General features: G+C 35.7%; 1 protein-coding gene across 4 annotated transcripts; it reads right to left on the bottom strand.

Annotated features, from left to right (window-relative positions):
- Nucleotides 1-1,381: 1,381 nt before the first annotated feature.
- Chn (zinc finger transcriptional factor charlatan) lies at nucleotides 1,382-13,996 on the bottom strand. Of its 4 annotated transcripts, XR_014440312.1 has the most exons (10): nucleotides 13,595-13,996; nucleotides 10,020-10,227; nucleotides 9,258-9,443; nucleotides 7,103-7,410; nucleotides 6,189-6,763; nucleotides 5,642-5,953; nucleotides 4,447-4,551; nucleotides 3,639-3,790; nucleotides 3,325-3,484; nucleotides 1,382-2,586 (listed from the first exon to the last, which is right to left on the bottom strand). XR_014440312.1 is itself a non-coding variant. In XM_083108216.1 (8 exons), exons 2-8 carry the CDS (start codon nucleotides 10,117-10,119, stop codon nucleotides 2,950-2,952), a joined length of 2,121 nt encoding a protein of 706 aa, XP_082964342.1. In that variant the 5' UTR covers nucleotides 10,120-10,227; nucleotides 13,595-13,987; the 3' UTR covers nucleotides 1,382-2,949. The 4 variants fall into 4 exon arrangements, 2 of the variants coding, with proteins under 2 accessions (XP_082964342.1, XP_082964343.1); XR_014440311.1 differs by having other exon boundaries at nucleotides 3,325-3,790; XM_083108216.1 differs by lacking the exon at nucleotides 3,639-3,790 and having other exon boundaries at nucleotides 1,382-3,484; nucleotides 13,595-13,987.
- Between the last annotated feature and the right edge of the window lie 618 nt (nucleotides 13,997-14,614).

Consider the following 14,614-nt stretch of genomic DNA (forward strand, 5'->3'; position numbering starts at 1 on the left):
TTAATAAAAAAATCAGATTCCATGTGTCATTAATCGCATTTATCGCAGGCTAATAATTTTTATCAATAACTAAATCTAGATAATTGATGGTTATATTTCCAAGATCTCTCACAATCTATTCGCAATGCAAGTTGTCATGCATGCAAAGCGCATCATAGTTGTTGTACCATGTTGACTGATGAATTGAAATTGGTTTGTCAAAGTTCGTTGATAATTTCAGAATAACATTTCTCGTAGCGAAGAACAAGGAATATACTACATCGAACAATCTTAGATTTCAAATATTGATTATTGATATCAAACTGCCCTCAAAGATTTACGTTATTGAGTACGGAGAAATAATCATTCAATCAGCAAAATTTTTGTTGTAAAAAATAATTGCTTATTATGTGACATAAAAAGGGATTAAATAAATTTCCCGATAGATGACGATATAATAAACAAACAAAATAAAAAATAACCTGGTTTCTATATAATAATGTTCCCATGCATAATACGCTTGATATAATATATTTTTTCAAAATTTACTATTCATTAAATATAATATTCTATGTCTTTATTATTGAAGTTATTACAATATTCATTAATATCACATTTCATTGCAATAATTCTGCAATGTTTGCTTTGCAGCTCTTGTTGCATTGTTTAGTACGGTGAAAATTACGGTAAAATGAAAACGATAAATAATACTATACATATATATACACACATATATATTATATACATATATTAAAATGAAAAAATGGTTATAAACATTTAAATTAAATAATTTAGATAATAAATATTTTACATGATAAAAATTATAAATTTATTTTACATAAGATGTTTAATATGAAAAATTTGTGTTTTATATAGTTTATGAACATTTTTATTTGATTGTTCATTATGGTAAAATATTATTACATACATTAAATATATATTTAAGTATATATCAATTAACATATAATTAAATTGTATAAGCAGATATGCAATTATAAGTTATTATATATCGTATCAATAGCAACAATCGATTAGAAACTGTGGCGACAACCACTGGTTCCATCTTAAGTTACGTGTTCACATATGCGCACTAGAGAGTACCGACATTCGATATATAACTTCTCTCGATGAAAGAATATTTTTTTCAATACCTACAACTAATAATTTAAATTCTCTTATAAGATTATTTTCCATAGAAATTTCATAAGAAATAATTGTTTTCCATGTTATTATTTTACCGCATCTTTATTGTACTAATTAAGAATAAAAATATACAATTAGTTTAGTTTATTTCATAAATCAAGAAAAGAAATGTAATGTATATACGAGAAATAATTAAAAATTGGTTATATTGTGGAGAAAGATATGGGAACAAGAAATTTAAAGATTCATGAATTCCATCTGCAAATTTTTTTCTTTATTCACTTCATATATAATAGACATATTTCATGTAATAACGTAAACAAGATAATGCTTTTGTATATAAACGCTTTATATTAAATTGTAATTTTATAAAAATTATGGCTATGCAGCCAAATACGGAAGTAGTATGTTGCTTAATCGTAATACAGAATTGCATTCCAAATGATGATGCTTCATGATTAGTCTAAGACAGAAAAAAGTGTACGCATAGTACAGATAGTCAAAGATAAATTCATAGAACATCGATTATCAAATCAATCATCTCAAAACCTACATTTTATATTATTTATTTAATGTTATCTGAAAATCATCTCTCGTTTGAGTCATCGGACTCTCGTGTGACAAAGACATGTCATTTACATAACATCCACATTCAATTCGAATATCTTACATAAAGCGATCGAGATTATCATGGCGAAAATGTATTTACATATCTCTTACGTATGTTACGTTAAAATACTTTCAATTATACAGATTCGAATCACATTAATTTTATTTATATCACGTCCCTTTTTCGCTCTCTTTCGCGCTTCTAGAATATAGCAAACAATTTCTTTGCAGAGCAATCACTTCATATTTCAGGAAACACTGAAACATCCCCGACAATAACGTATAAAATTTACATATTTCAGAAAATTATATTCTGATCGTTCAATGAAAGAAGATAACTAATAAAATATTCAAATATTTTAAAAAATTTCTAATAGAAAAGAATTTTTTTGCGTTATAGAAATACTAAAACGAAAATACTATACATATTTATAATTTTTTCTTTTATAGACACACACAACTATTACGTTACATAGATAGCTTGTGTGAGTATGCGAAGTTTATTTCTGTGATAAATTAAGATATTTTTGTAACGAAGAAAACGTTGATTTAATAATGAAATCAACGAGAAGAAAATTAAGAAAATAAAATACTTATAAATAGTTTAGAAGAGCTATATCAAAACTCAAATTAATAGCTCATCTAGACTAGAGTTCTTTGAAAATTAACAATTAAAAAAATTTGACTATAATAATAACAATTTACATACTTAGCTCACCCAGCTCCTTTGCTGTTACCTACATCTGTAATTCAGTTTGAGGAAAAACATAACCTCAAGTGTGGTCGATGACAAACTAATCGTTGATGAATGCGAAGTTCACTCCTCGAACGGGCGCTTATTTCCGGCATAATGTGCTATGAGAAAATCGAGAGATCAAATATATCTTATAATTTTCTCTTTTACAAACATATTATATTACTGACATAGATATCTTGTACCTTGATTTATTGCGGAAATAAACTTCAATACGAAGTTTATTTCCGCAATAAATCAAGGTACTTTTGCAACAAAAAAGAAGCTAATTTAATCATGAAATTCAACGAGGAGAGAATCAGCAAAGTACAAAAGTACAACAGAGATATATCAAAACTCAAATTGTCACGTATATTAAAAGTTCCTTGACTAGAGTTTCTTTAAAAAAGATTACAATTCCTTCGAAAAATTTGACTCTAATAATAACAATTTACGCTCTTAGCCACTCCCAGCCTCCATTGCTGTTATCTATGATATCTATAATTCGGGTTGGTGAAAAACGTGGCCTTGAGTGTGATCGAGGAGACAGTCGATGATAAATTGATTGTTGATGTGCGATTCTTGTCATAGCAAGAACGTCGTTTATGTCGCCATAACATGTGAAGTATTAACGAAGCTTTGCTGTGATACGAGCGACGACTCATTCCTTGGGTCGGCGCATATTTTCGGCATAAATGACACTTGAACATTCTTTGTCTTATTGATTTTTGTTGACGAGATCTAGAGATCATTTGAATCTTACCATTAATGTCTTGTCTCTTGTTCGGCTCGACGTTTGTCAGATCTTGTAAACCTAACGCAGGTATTAGATTGCACCGAGAATCCCAATGCCATTTTACCTGTCTCGGCTGACTCTGCTTCCTAGATCGTCTCTCGCTCGGTCTTTGCTGATTTTCCTTCTCGTCCTGTCTACACACGGGATCTCGTGAATGGCACGGTTCCGAAAGTCGGACCTCGGCACTATCTGGTAACTGATTTGCGCTCGCCATTATCTGGTAACTATATATAAAATCACTGTTAGACGTGTCGATAATATCATATTTACTACTCCCGTTACTTTAATCGCTCAGACACGATACAAAATCGTTCTTATCATTCTTGAAACCGCAGACGCGACGCGCGTCGAGGTCACGATTGCGTGCCTCACGGTTACCGTTGCCTCGGACGACGTCGTCATCGTCGTCGTCATCGTTGTTGTCGTCGTCGTCGCCATTGATGCCGGCTATGCGACGGTGCGACCGGTTCTCCTCCTCCGTGGGATATGCCATGGTTGCTGCGGTTGCAGGGGACTTTACCATCTCGTGGCTGCAACCACCGCGGCACTGTTCCATAAGTTACGTTCGCGTCATTTTTTCTACCAACGTACGAGCGTTTGTCGTAGCACGACGTAAGAGAAATAAAACTGTGTAACTAGACAAAGATACACATCTAGTAATAACGACGTGGTAAACGTCGCCCGCGCAGCCTACGACACCGAAAGCAAACGAAGCGTGCATATGGTGATACAGAAGTCGAGAGGTCTCGTTTTCAACAAAAAATAATTCAAAAAATGACGCGAGAACGTAACATAAAACAGGAGGAGGAGCGGGTAGTGACAGGCGAGATGACGAATCGTCAGATGCATCGACGGATTACGATCGATATGTTGATTTCGCGCCGAAAAAAGATTATCATCAAACGCTTCATGAATCGTCCGCATAATAGCGAATTGATGATCGAAGCCAACGATCGGATGCGAAAAGTTAATAACAGATCTGTAACCCGTCGTCGAGCGCGCCAACATTAGCCGGATGAACGAACGTAAAATGCAAAACAGTTTGCCGCTTAACGTCACACGGCATTCATTGCACAATTAATGGTAACCAAAGAAAGGAGAAACGCAACAGAATGCGGCAATTAATTGAATAAACAAACGTAAGCCGAGTATCACGTGCAACAGTGGTAAATGTCATGAAGCTTACCCGAGTATGGTGCTCGGCGGTATTACAGTGGTAGCAGGTGCGATTGCTGGAGCTGGTGCTGGAAAAACTGGTGGCCCAGGTGGTGGTCGTCCTCCTCCCACGGGACTATAAATTCAATAATGAGCAATAAATGATCGCGTAAATTATTCGTCAGCGAGAGCGAGAGAACGAAGATCCTCCGAACTTCTGCGAAAAGATTGAGTTTAGAAGTTCGTTAACAGTTTTGTCGCGCAAAGTTATATGAAATGTGTTTATTCGTATTCAAAAGATTTAATACTTCCTGTTCTAGAGGGATAAAACGGAAAAAGGAAAATATCTATATTAAAATATCTATATATTTAAATCTCTTTAAAATTAAAATATCTAGATATTTAAATCTCTTTATTAAAATATCTATATATTTATAAAATATCTATATAAATCTAATTTTTTATTTTACTTTATGAATTTTTTTTAAGAATATAATAAAGACATAAAGCGATACGATTTAAGGCATAACATTTTACTTTACATATATTATGTTAGTTAATTACATCTTAAATTCAAACTGGTGAGTTTTATCGACAGTTTTAATATTTTACGATTTTAATTAAAATTCGCTCTTTAGACGTAAATAATTAACCGCGATCTGAATCAATATTTTTATACCTTGAATTTATCATATAATGTAAATAGCCATTATTTAGCACTGATTAAACTTGTTAATGATGCTTTTAAACTTTGACTGAATGAAAAAAACTAGGTTTTACTAATTATACAATGCTTTTTGCAAAGTATATGTAATTATATGTTGTTAAATTAGTCAGTAACAATCAAACACTTCATTTTTGCACGCAATATTATTTTTTTTAATAACAATGTATGTAGATCGAATATTATGAATGTTATCTATTATCAATAATTTAAAACTAGTTTGAAACTAGTATGCTCTTAAACCCGCATTAGTCTTTGTCATCGTAAAATTCTCCCAATCTAATATATCTACAGTTTTATCGATTTCAATAACTAATATATTTTCTAGCTAAAAATTATTTCAAGACTTTTATTTTTTTTGTATTTTAATTTAGAATGTATAATTTCTAGAATATATGATAAAACCCCATATTAAAATAAATAAGATTAATATTTATTTTTTTTGATTAAAATTGTGCCGGGATTTATCAGACTTTACTAGATAACGTTACTGTAATCTTACTGTAGAGGTTGCGGATGACGATTGCTCGGCGGTGGTGCTGTTTGAGCGGTCGATGTCGACGGTGCACTTGCACTGCTAACGCGATGAACGTGCAGCTGATGTATCTGCAATTGCGCCGCGTCTTCGCCAAGGAACGAGCATCTCGAGCATTGCCTCCTATTATGTACCTTGAGCACGTGCGTCGAAAGCCGTTCAGCGCGTGCTGCTTTGTACTCACACAAACTACATGCAAAGGGCTTCGTGTGGGTGTTCAAATGTCGTTTCAAACACCAATTATCAACACCGCTCCATGGACAGTATAAGCAGGAGTACCTTAAAAATTACAAATTGCGATTTATAAAAGTGTCATAACAACGCGTACTAATATATTAATAATAGCATATTATTTAATTACTAACTTGATAACTAATAACTTGATAATAGCTAACAGAAATTATCACAGAAATTGGCTTTATACATTAGAAGAAAATTTGACTTCAATCAAAAGAAGAAGAAATGTATGGAAAGTCACAATCAAGATGTGACAAAAACAAATTGAGAAGAGCACCTTCGTTCCTGCGCGCTTTTGGAACCACCTTTAAGGTGACTTTTGCTATTGCATCCACCATTTTGTACGCGTCTGCCTGTATTGCAATTATTTACGTCGGGTTGCATGATTCCTCCCGGGGCGGGCATGGTCGTTGTTTGATAAATACCAATAGTGCCAGTGCCCGATGTAGCAACATTCGGCTGTAACTGATAACCCTTGTTGCTAGCGAAAGTAGCTTGGCAGTTCATGTGTTGCTGCTGCGGTTGCGGTTGGGTGCTCGCATTGGTCGCTGCCGTTGGCGTTGTCGCTGTGTCCTGTTGCAACGGCTTCGATGCGCTTGTTCCCACCGGTCTTCGTATTTTCGAGACGTCGTAGGCTTGATCGCGATGCATTCTCATGAAATGCTTCTTTACATGGTCGGCGCGATTGAAGGGCTTGAAGCACATGTAGCAGTGAAATGGCTTCTCCTCGCGGTGGATGTTCTCGTGTCGCGTGTAGAGATCGCGTCTGTCAGTGCCGTAAGGACAGTATGGACAGGTATATCGTTTACCACTCACGGAGGCTGCGGCCGAAGTAGTCATCGTAGCTGTATTCTGTGATGATAATATACGCTGTTTTATTTTAAACTCAACAATGAATGTAAATTAAAAATAATAAATTAAAAACATATGTCTACGCGTGAACAATCACTATCGTCTCTTCAATTTTTTTCAATTTTTTAAAATATTTATATAAATTCGGAATATAATTTTTATGTCTATTATTATTGTATATATCAAATCAATGGCATTATTTTTTAAACTATATCAAACAATTATTATAAGTTTAAATAAAACTGTTGAAAACTTTTTAATTCTTAAAAATAAATTTATAATTTTATATATCCGTAAAAGAGAGAGAGAGAGAGTTTGAGATATATTTATTTCGAGTACCTGTTGCAGATGCTGCGGCGCGGGAACGGATGGCAGTTCTTGCAGGAGAAAGCTCGAAGTAACTGGCAGTAAAGCCGCAGGTACAGTTTGTGTTTCTTGGGTCCTTCTAGAGGGAGGTGCTGCCCGTTCGGCGCGTTCACGGAGTCTCTCTAAATACATAACCACGTCTTCGATTTTAAGCTCTGTTTGCAGATAATCCTTGCGTGGCGAATGGTGCCTGTTTCTACTGTTATCAGGTAGGATTCTTGAAGAATGAAGTTCCATAAAATGTTCAGCAAGCTCACGCGGGCTACCTCCCATAACATCGCCTATGAATATAAATAAATCAATAACGTTAAATTCCGAAATGTATCTTTGTGACAAACGACCTGACAAAGCTGTAAAATTCTAACAATTATTCAGGAAAGATTAATCTTATATCCGAATCTTATATCCGAACAATAAAAACAAAGCAAGGCGTAATAAATAACATTTTAACAAAGACGAACAATGGGATCTATTCAAAGAGAAAGTATTGTGAGAAGAAAAAAGAGAAAGGCATCTATTTAAGTAAAAAAAAAGAACAATATTACTATTCTCGGAAATATTAAAATAACGATTTTAGGCGATAGTTTGGTACATGTACCAAGGTTGTTATTGGTACATGTACCAAAGAAGCGAAACTTATTCTGGTATATAACATGTACCCTGCTTCATTACTTGGTATAGCATGGTATCAACCAACTGGATTCCAAAACGGCTAGCCTCTACCACAAACTACCAAACGCGCGAAAGTGTTCTGGTAGGATTTGATATACTTTGATTGGTATTTCACAGTCACGCCAAAAATCGCCTTTTGTAAAGCATTAAGTGAAAAAAAGAGGAAAAAATGGTAAAAAAGAAGAAGAATACTAAAGTTTTAGTTCTAAAAAATAACATAGAAAAGGGAAAAATGAGAAATTATATCTAATTATATCTAATCTATCTACCAGAAATTATATCTAATCTATCTACCTGAAATATCGAAAAAATATGCGCGCGCTTATCTATATGTCTATGCTTATTCCAAAGTGTGAAATATCGTGACGTATATATAGGTCATTCCAGATTATACATCAAATTGCTGATATACAAATTATTGGTGAAATATTTGACATAATAAAGTTATAGAGGAAAAGATGATTATATAATTTAAATATTTATCCCGTATAAATTTTAAAGAATATATTAATCAATTACGTAGCATGCGACAAAATATATAATTTTTTATTTAAATTGACTTAAAAATTTTCAAGATTTAAAGTGCAAAGCACTGACGCGATTTCTGAAACATTGTGTATAAACATTTTATTTCATATTTTTCCGCGTGCACGTAATGAACTGAGCCTCGTTATACAATCGTAACAAAGAGATTATAGTTGTTGGATTCGTAATATTATAAAAATTTCTAATTAAAATATGTATTCATATTGCTAAATAATATGGACAACTACAAATGGTTTTCTGGAAAAATACGAGAACTATGATATATAGCCGTATAACATCATTGTTCAAAACGGTACGATCGGTAATTAGCAAGGGGATTTTTCTCGCTATCTACCCTTACTAATCAACTTATTTTTATCTTGTATCAGTTAAACTTTTTACATCGTTGGATAGAAAATTACTCGACTGTACTCTGAGTGCCCCATCGATCAAGACCTTTAAGCTTATGGAGATTGTAAACAAGTTAGCTTTGCAAAAAAAAATTTTTTAGAAAGGTTTATAGAACGTTATTTTAGACATGACAATATATTCAGATGCATTCGCTGAATATTGCTGCAAAAGTACACATTAAGTAAGACTCTTACTTCATGATGCATATCGTGTATATTTACCATAGACGTAATACATAGCCCTCACGTTTGGCCAGAAAGTTGAACAAATTTTAGAAGGAGACAACATGCGTTCGTGGTGTTAGTTTCTCTGTCTATCAATAACAAGAGTGGGGCAAAAATTTAATATGGCCACTGCATTTGACATATGTCTTGATCGATTTCTTTCCTCCACCACGCGTCGTTAGACAAAGAAGAAACTATCATAAAAATAAGCTCTCTCTCTCTAAAATTTCATGTTGCCGAAACAAAGGAGAGAGTGGGAACGCGCGGTCTATATATTATACGTTTATGATATTTACCGCATTCGTCACATCGCCATATAACTTTTCCGGCATGATAAGCAGCGATTCGACTGCCATCAGTGCCTTTTAGAGGTTCCTCGTCGTACGTCCAGTTTCCATCGTCACTACCGTCTGTACCATTTCCCGTATCTTCATCGTTTTTGTATGAAACTGACGCTTCGAATTCGTTTTGCACGCTCGAAGCTATATAAACGAAATTGTGATAAATAGCATTGAGCTCTTTGCATTCAAAAAAAGTAAAAAATATAAAAAAGTGCATCACTCTTTTATACAACAAAGCGCTCGTTAAACCGTTATATTATATAATATCGATCGAGATATTAATTTAATTTTAAACATTGGGAATGTGAATGCAATTTTAAACATTTAAACAAATTGTTATATAAATGAAATTATCTTGATTGCCTGTGATTCATATAATTAACGTTGAACAAGCAATCAAATAATGATATCAAAATTTAATTTTAAATGATAGTTTTAAACGATAAATTGCATTGAGATGTTACACGCGTATAATTGTAACTGCATTCCAATGATGTATGTGTGTCCCGTAGGAAAAGATATTTGTTGTAATAATTTATAATTACATAATAATAATATAATATAATTGCTATTATAAATTATAATATTATTGAGATAATTTTATTAATAAATATAATTAGCAATTGATAATTTTGAAATAAATATCCAGCGTAATGTAGAACGCAATAATTTTTATCTTTAATTTATTCTGAAATTTTTTAAGAAACTTTAACTTACTTCTATGATCAGGATCTTCCCCGTAAAGTTTCCTGGTGATTTCCTTAAACATATCCTCATAAGAATCAAGCCTGCCAATTCCGGTGCCACTCCCCTCCATTTTGCAGGCTCTTAATGGTCACTTACACAGAAATAATAAATCTTTTCCTTTTATGTTGTGTTCCCAAGCAATCCGTCTACCTGCGTGTTGAGTCGTCTAAGACCTAAACTTGAAAGAAAATTTCTCTGTTCTATTTTCGACATAGTTATATATATATTGATTTAAAAGTTTATATATGTTAAGTAAAAAGTTTCTTATAAGTTTGTGATCCCAGAAACATGTATTTGCATGAATGCTCTATCTTATTTCAAAATAAAAGCAACGAAAATTATTAATATTAATACCATGTATTATATCATATACATAGTATTATGAAATTTTAAGATTACAGATTTAACAGATCTCACTAATTAATAAATGCAATAGTCAATAAAATATATTATAATTTTATATTTATAATTATTTTTTTATTCTTATTTACGATCAGCGTTATACGCGTTTGATCAATCGACTAAATGAAAACACGATAATGTAAAAGTTTTGCTCTATCGACGATATAACCGTGTGAGTGTATTCCCCTGTGCGTGCTTGTACCACAACAAATAGAGAATAAATACGTTCAAATTCTCAGAGGTGTATTTCGTAAAATGTAAACGTATGGGATAAACATAGCGGAGAATGAGAATAGTGTGCAAAAGTTCATAACAGACACGCTAACGACTTTTCTGGGACACTATGAGATTAGATTCGAAATAGAGCGAGAGAGAGAGAGAGACAGACAGACAGACAGACAGACAGACAGAGACAGAGACAGAGAAAAGGAGGGAGGAATGGAGGGAGATTTAGACAATGCGAGGGTGAGTCACGTTATCTAAATGGACAGTCCCTCTCCAACGAAAAAAAAGAAAAATATTGTGTTTAATGATTTCTAATTTCCTGTCGCGCGCGCGAATTATTATTTTCCTATATGTACAATAATACAATTTTAAAATGTGCAATTGCATATTTTAAATATTTATAATTTATGTATTTTTATATGTCTTTATATCTTAATCAATTTCATATTGTGGAAATAATATATATACAGGGTGTCACTTAAGACCAGCCACCCGAATAACTCCTACAATTTTAATGATAGGAAAAAATGTTTGAAGTAAGCCTCCACCAGGGAAAAAATGTTCCCGATAACATGACGTCCCCCTCAATAACAAACAACTTTTACTTTAAACATTTTTTCTTATCATTAAAATTGTAAGTTATTCGGCGATTTTAAGTGACTTACTCTGTAAGAAAAAATATTTGAAGTAAAAATTATTTATTATCGAGGGGGATGTCATGTTATCGGGAACATTTTTTTCCGGGTGGAGACTTACTTCAAACATTATATATATATATATACATATAATTTTTTTCAGAGTAAAAGATATTTTGTTTGTTTAAAGGACTTCCTCTTCTCCTGTACTATATTTTTCTACTTATTTAAAGTCATGCGTTAATCGACACATTTAAGCTATATATAAATATACAAGCAAAATTAATTTGTAACTTTTCACGGAGGTAGTGAAAATGGATTTTTAATTAAATTATTAAGTTTTTTAAATTTTGAAAATAATTTCTCATTATATGATTATCCCTCGGAAATTACGTTTTTACTTTTCCTTTTATTTGTAACATTATTCTTGTTATTTTGTTAAAATTTAATCACAATAAGAATTGTTTAAAAAGAAATTCTTCCATACAAAAGAATTGTTAAAAAGAAATTCTTCAATGCATATTCTTTGTGTTCCAAGTTTTCTTCTTGAAAACTGCCTTCTGCAGAGAGTTTTGTTTTCTCATGTGTTTTCTTTTAGATTTATTATAAACATCTGTCTATTGATTTTTACCTATTCTATATATCGTCTGCCTTGCTTTTGAATTCCGATTGATTTCGATCGAATGATGCATGCACAAGAATTTGGCACCGCGTTCTGCAGGGGTGGTGACAGCATCCGGAATGAGGAAGGAACGAGCATGTATTGATCGTCACGATTGCCGCTCGAGTAGCTGGGAGGGGAAACGAACAACCCTCTACTGGCAACCCCGCAACATGTGTGCGTGCACATAAACCAAGTCGGTTGTGTACATAGATGTGGAGGGGAAAGCAAGAAGGTTGAATGCATGGAAGGGGTTACTGTAAAGAATAAATCAATATTCCCCTCTACCGTCGGTCGAGAGCACGTCCCCTAGAAACGACAGATGGTGGCGCGTAGAGGGTACCTAAACCATACCGGTGAAACTTTATGTTTCTGCGCCGGTTGAGAACCCCTGCGTCATAGCATAGAGAAAAAGAGTAGGAAAGTTCGGTGAGGAGAAGAGAAGGAGAAGGAGGAGAGGGAGAGATGACACGACGGCGAGAACACGGTCGTTCGGCATAAAGGCAGAGACGCAGTCCTGATGAGAAAGAGAGAGAGAGAGAGTACGAGACAGATGGATGAGTAGATGGACGGAGAAAGAAAAAGAGAGCGGGCGAATGAGAATGATCGGGAAGCGAAGGAGAAAAAGAGAGAGAAGACACGCGTGCAATCCGCCATTCAAATTCATCCGGAAATTATTGCCGGCTAACCAAGGACGCCAGGCAGATCTTCTCCGCGCTCGCGCGTGTGTACTCGCATAAATACATGCGCGATCGCACACGCGCGCGCGCGCGCGCACATGGCCATCCGTCCGGCCGAGAAAGATCCCTTCCTTTCTGCTTCGTTCTCTCCTCTCCGCTTCTACGGAAGCGGCGCGCGGCTAAACCGTCGTCGCCAGCCATCATCGCAACAGCCGTCTTGGTCCCGTCGTTGTCGTGTATGCGCGCACGCACATGGTGAAAAAAAAAGCTATCAGCCACCGCATCATAATCATTCGCGCATACGATATTGCGAAGAAGCGCGCGAACACAGGCCGTCCTCGCGCACACGCGCGTTCCCCGCGCTGAGAGATGTTCTCCCAGTGCGGAATACACGCCGTCTCCTCTCTCTTTCTCTCTCTCTCTCTCTCTTTTTCTTTCTATCCGTCGCACGGGTGCGCGTCGAACAGCGACGAACACACGGACGTCGCAGATACAGCCGCGCCGCGCGCACTTCTCGATAGGTATTCGCGTGCGGCCTATTCGCGATACACACAATACGGCGGCCGCGGCGGCCTCTCCTCTCGCTCTCGTTTGCGAGCGGCCCGGCATCATTCAGAATCGTTCTCTCGCATTCGGTTCCTCGCTCTATCCGCTCGCTCTACTTCTCCATATCCCTTCTCACCGTCCTACTTTGCACTTTCTCCCGATCGTTCGTTCTCGACGCGCAACACAGTGGAAGAAGTGGAGCAACACGCATCTCGAGAGGAACGTATCCTCGGCGAAGAGAAGACACCGTGTCGTGGCTGATGCTGCACTGATACTGATGATGAACACCCGAATACACGACGAACGGCGACCGACACAGGGGCACACGAAACACACGGAGATTCACGGATATACGTCTTGAGCACAGGAAATTGGTGGATCTTATGATTTACTTACGTTCTCTTTCCGGTGGTGAAGACGAAATGGATGGAAATCGTTGTTCGAGAAAACGTTATGCTGGTTCGGTTGCAGGTTGTTTCCTCGACGGCAGTCGGGTGGCGAGTGGGTGGGCAGGCGGGGTGGCAGGCGGATAGAAGTGGGTGGCTTGAGCGGGTTGGGAGCAGCGGCGTGTGGGTGGTGGGAGTGGGGTGAGGGAACCCAATACCACCCTCCTCGCCCATTCAATCCTCTGGTATTAGGGGGAGCAGTCGAGCCTGTTCCCAACTGCCTTCCCTCCCACTATACATCCAACAGCTCACCACACACTAACAGCTGGCGACGATAGACCCATATGTATACGTGTGCGTATAGACTCTGTCTCACACGTATACACCCACCACACGCACACACGTATTCCCTGTCGAGCCTCCCTGCACGTCTATCTCTCTACACGTGTTCACTACGCAGTCGAGCACTCCAGGGGCGAATTAGGCAGTAAGAGAGAAAGAGAGAGTTGAAAGAGACGGTGGGAGATCCGGGAAGACCTTCCAGATCCCTTTTCGGGGAACCTTTAGAAAGGTTTAGAAATTTTAGCCTGCCTGCTATATAAGTCTTAGAAAATATATTGCTGTAACGTTTTTTCTCGTTCTTCTTTTATTTTTCAAACTGTACAACGTTTTAAAAAGAGAATGCGAGCACACACACTAAGAAATAATTAACAAAAAATCTTTAAAGAGATAAAATAAGAAACAAGAAAAGTGGATAATTCAGATCTATTTTCCATGCTTTCTTCTTTTATATTTATCTCATAAATTTTCTCCGAAATCAGTTTATTGTTAGAAGAAATGCTTGTTTTTAATACAGACATTAACAAATCGATCGTTAGGCCTGAACTTATAGACTACATTGCTGATCGATTCTGTCATCATTTTCGCATAGCGAATATAAATAAGAGTCGCTTCGATGTTTTTACCTCGTATTCTCATATACAGATTAGAACTAACATGTCAAGCGAAAACGACACGTTTACATCTCTGA

This window comes from Camponotus vicinus, unplaced genomic scaffold, assembly GCF_025532165.1.
Source record: "Camponotus vicinus isolate PSW18456_S1 unplaced genomic scaffold, iyCamVici1.0 SCAF_9, whole genome shotgun sequence".
NCBI lineage: Eukaryota > Metazoa > Arthropoda > Insecta > Hymenoptera > Formicidae > Camponotus > Camponotus vicinus.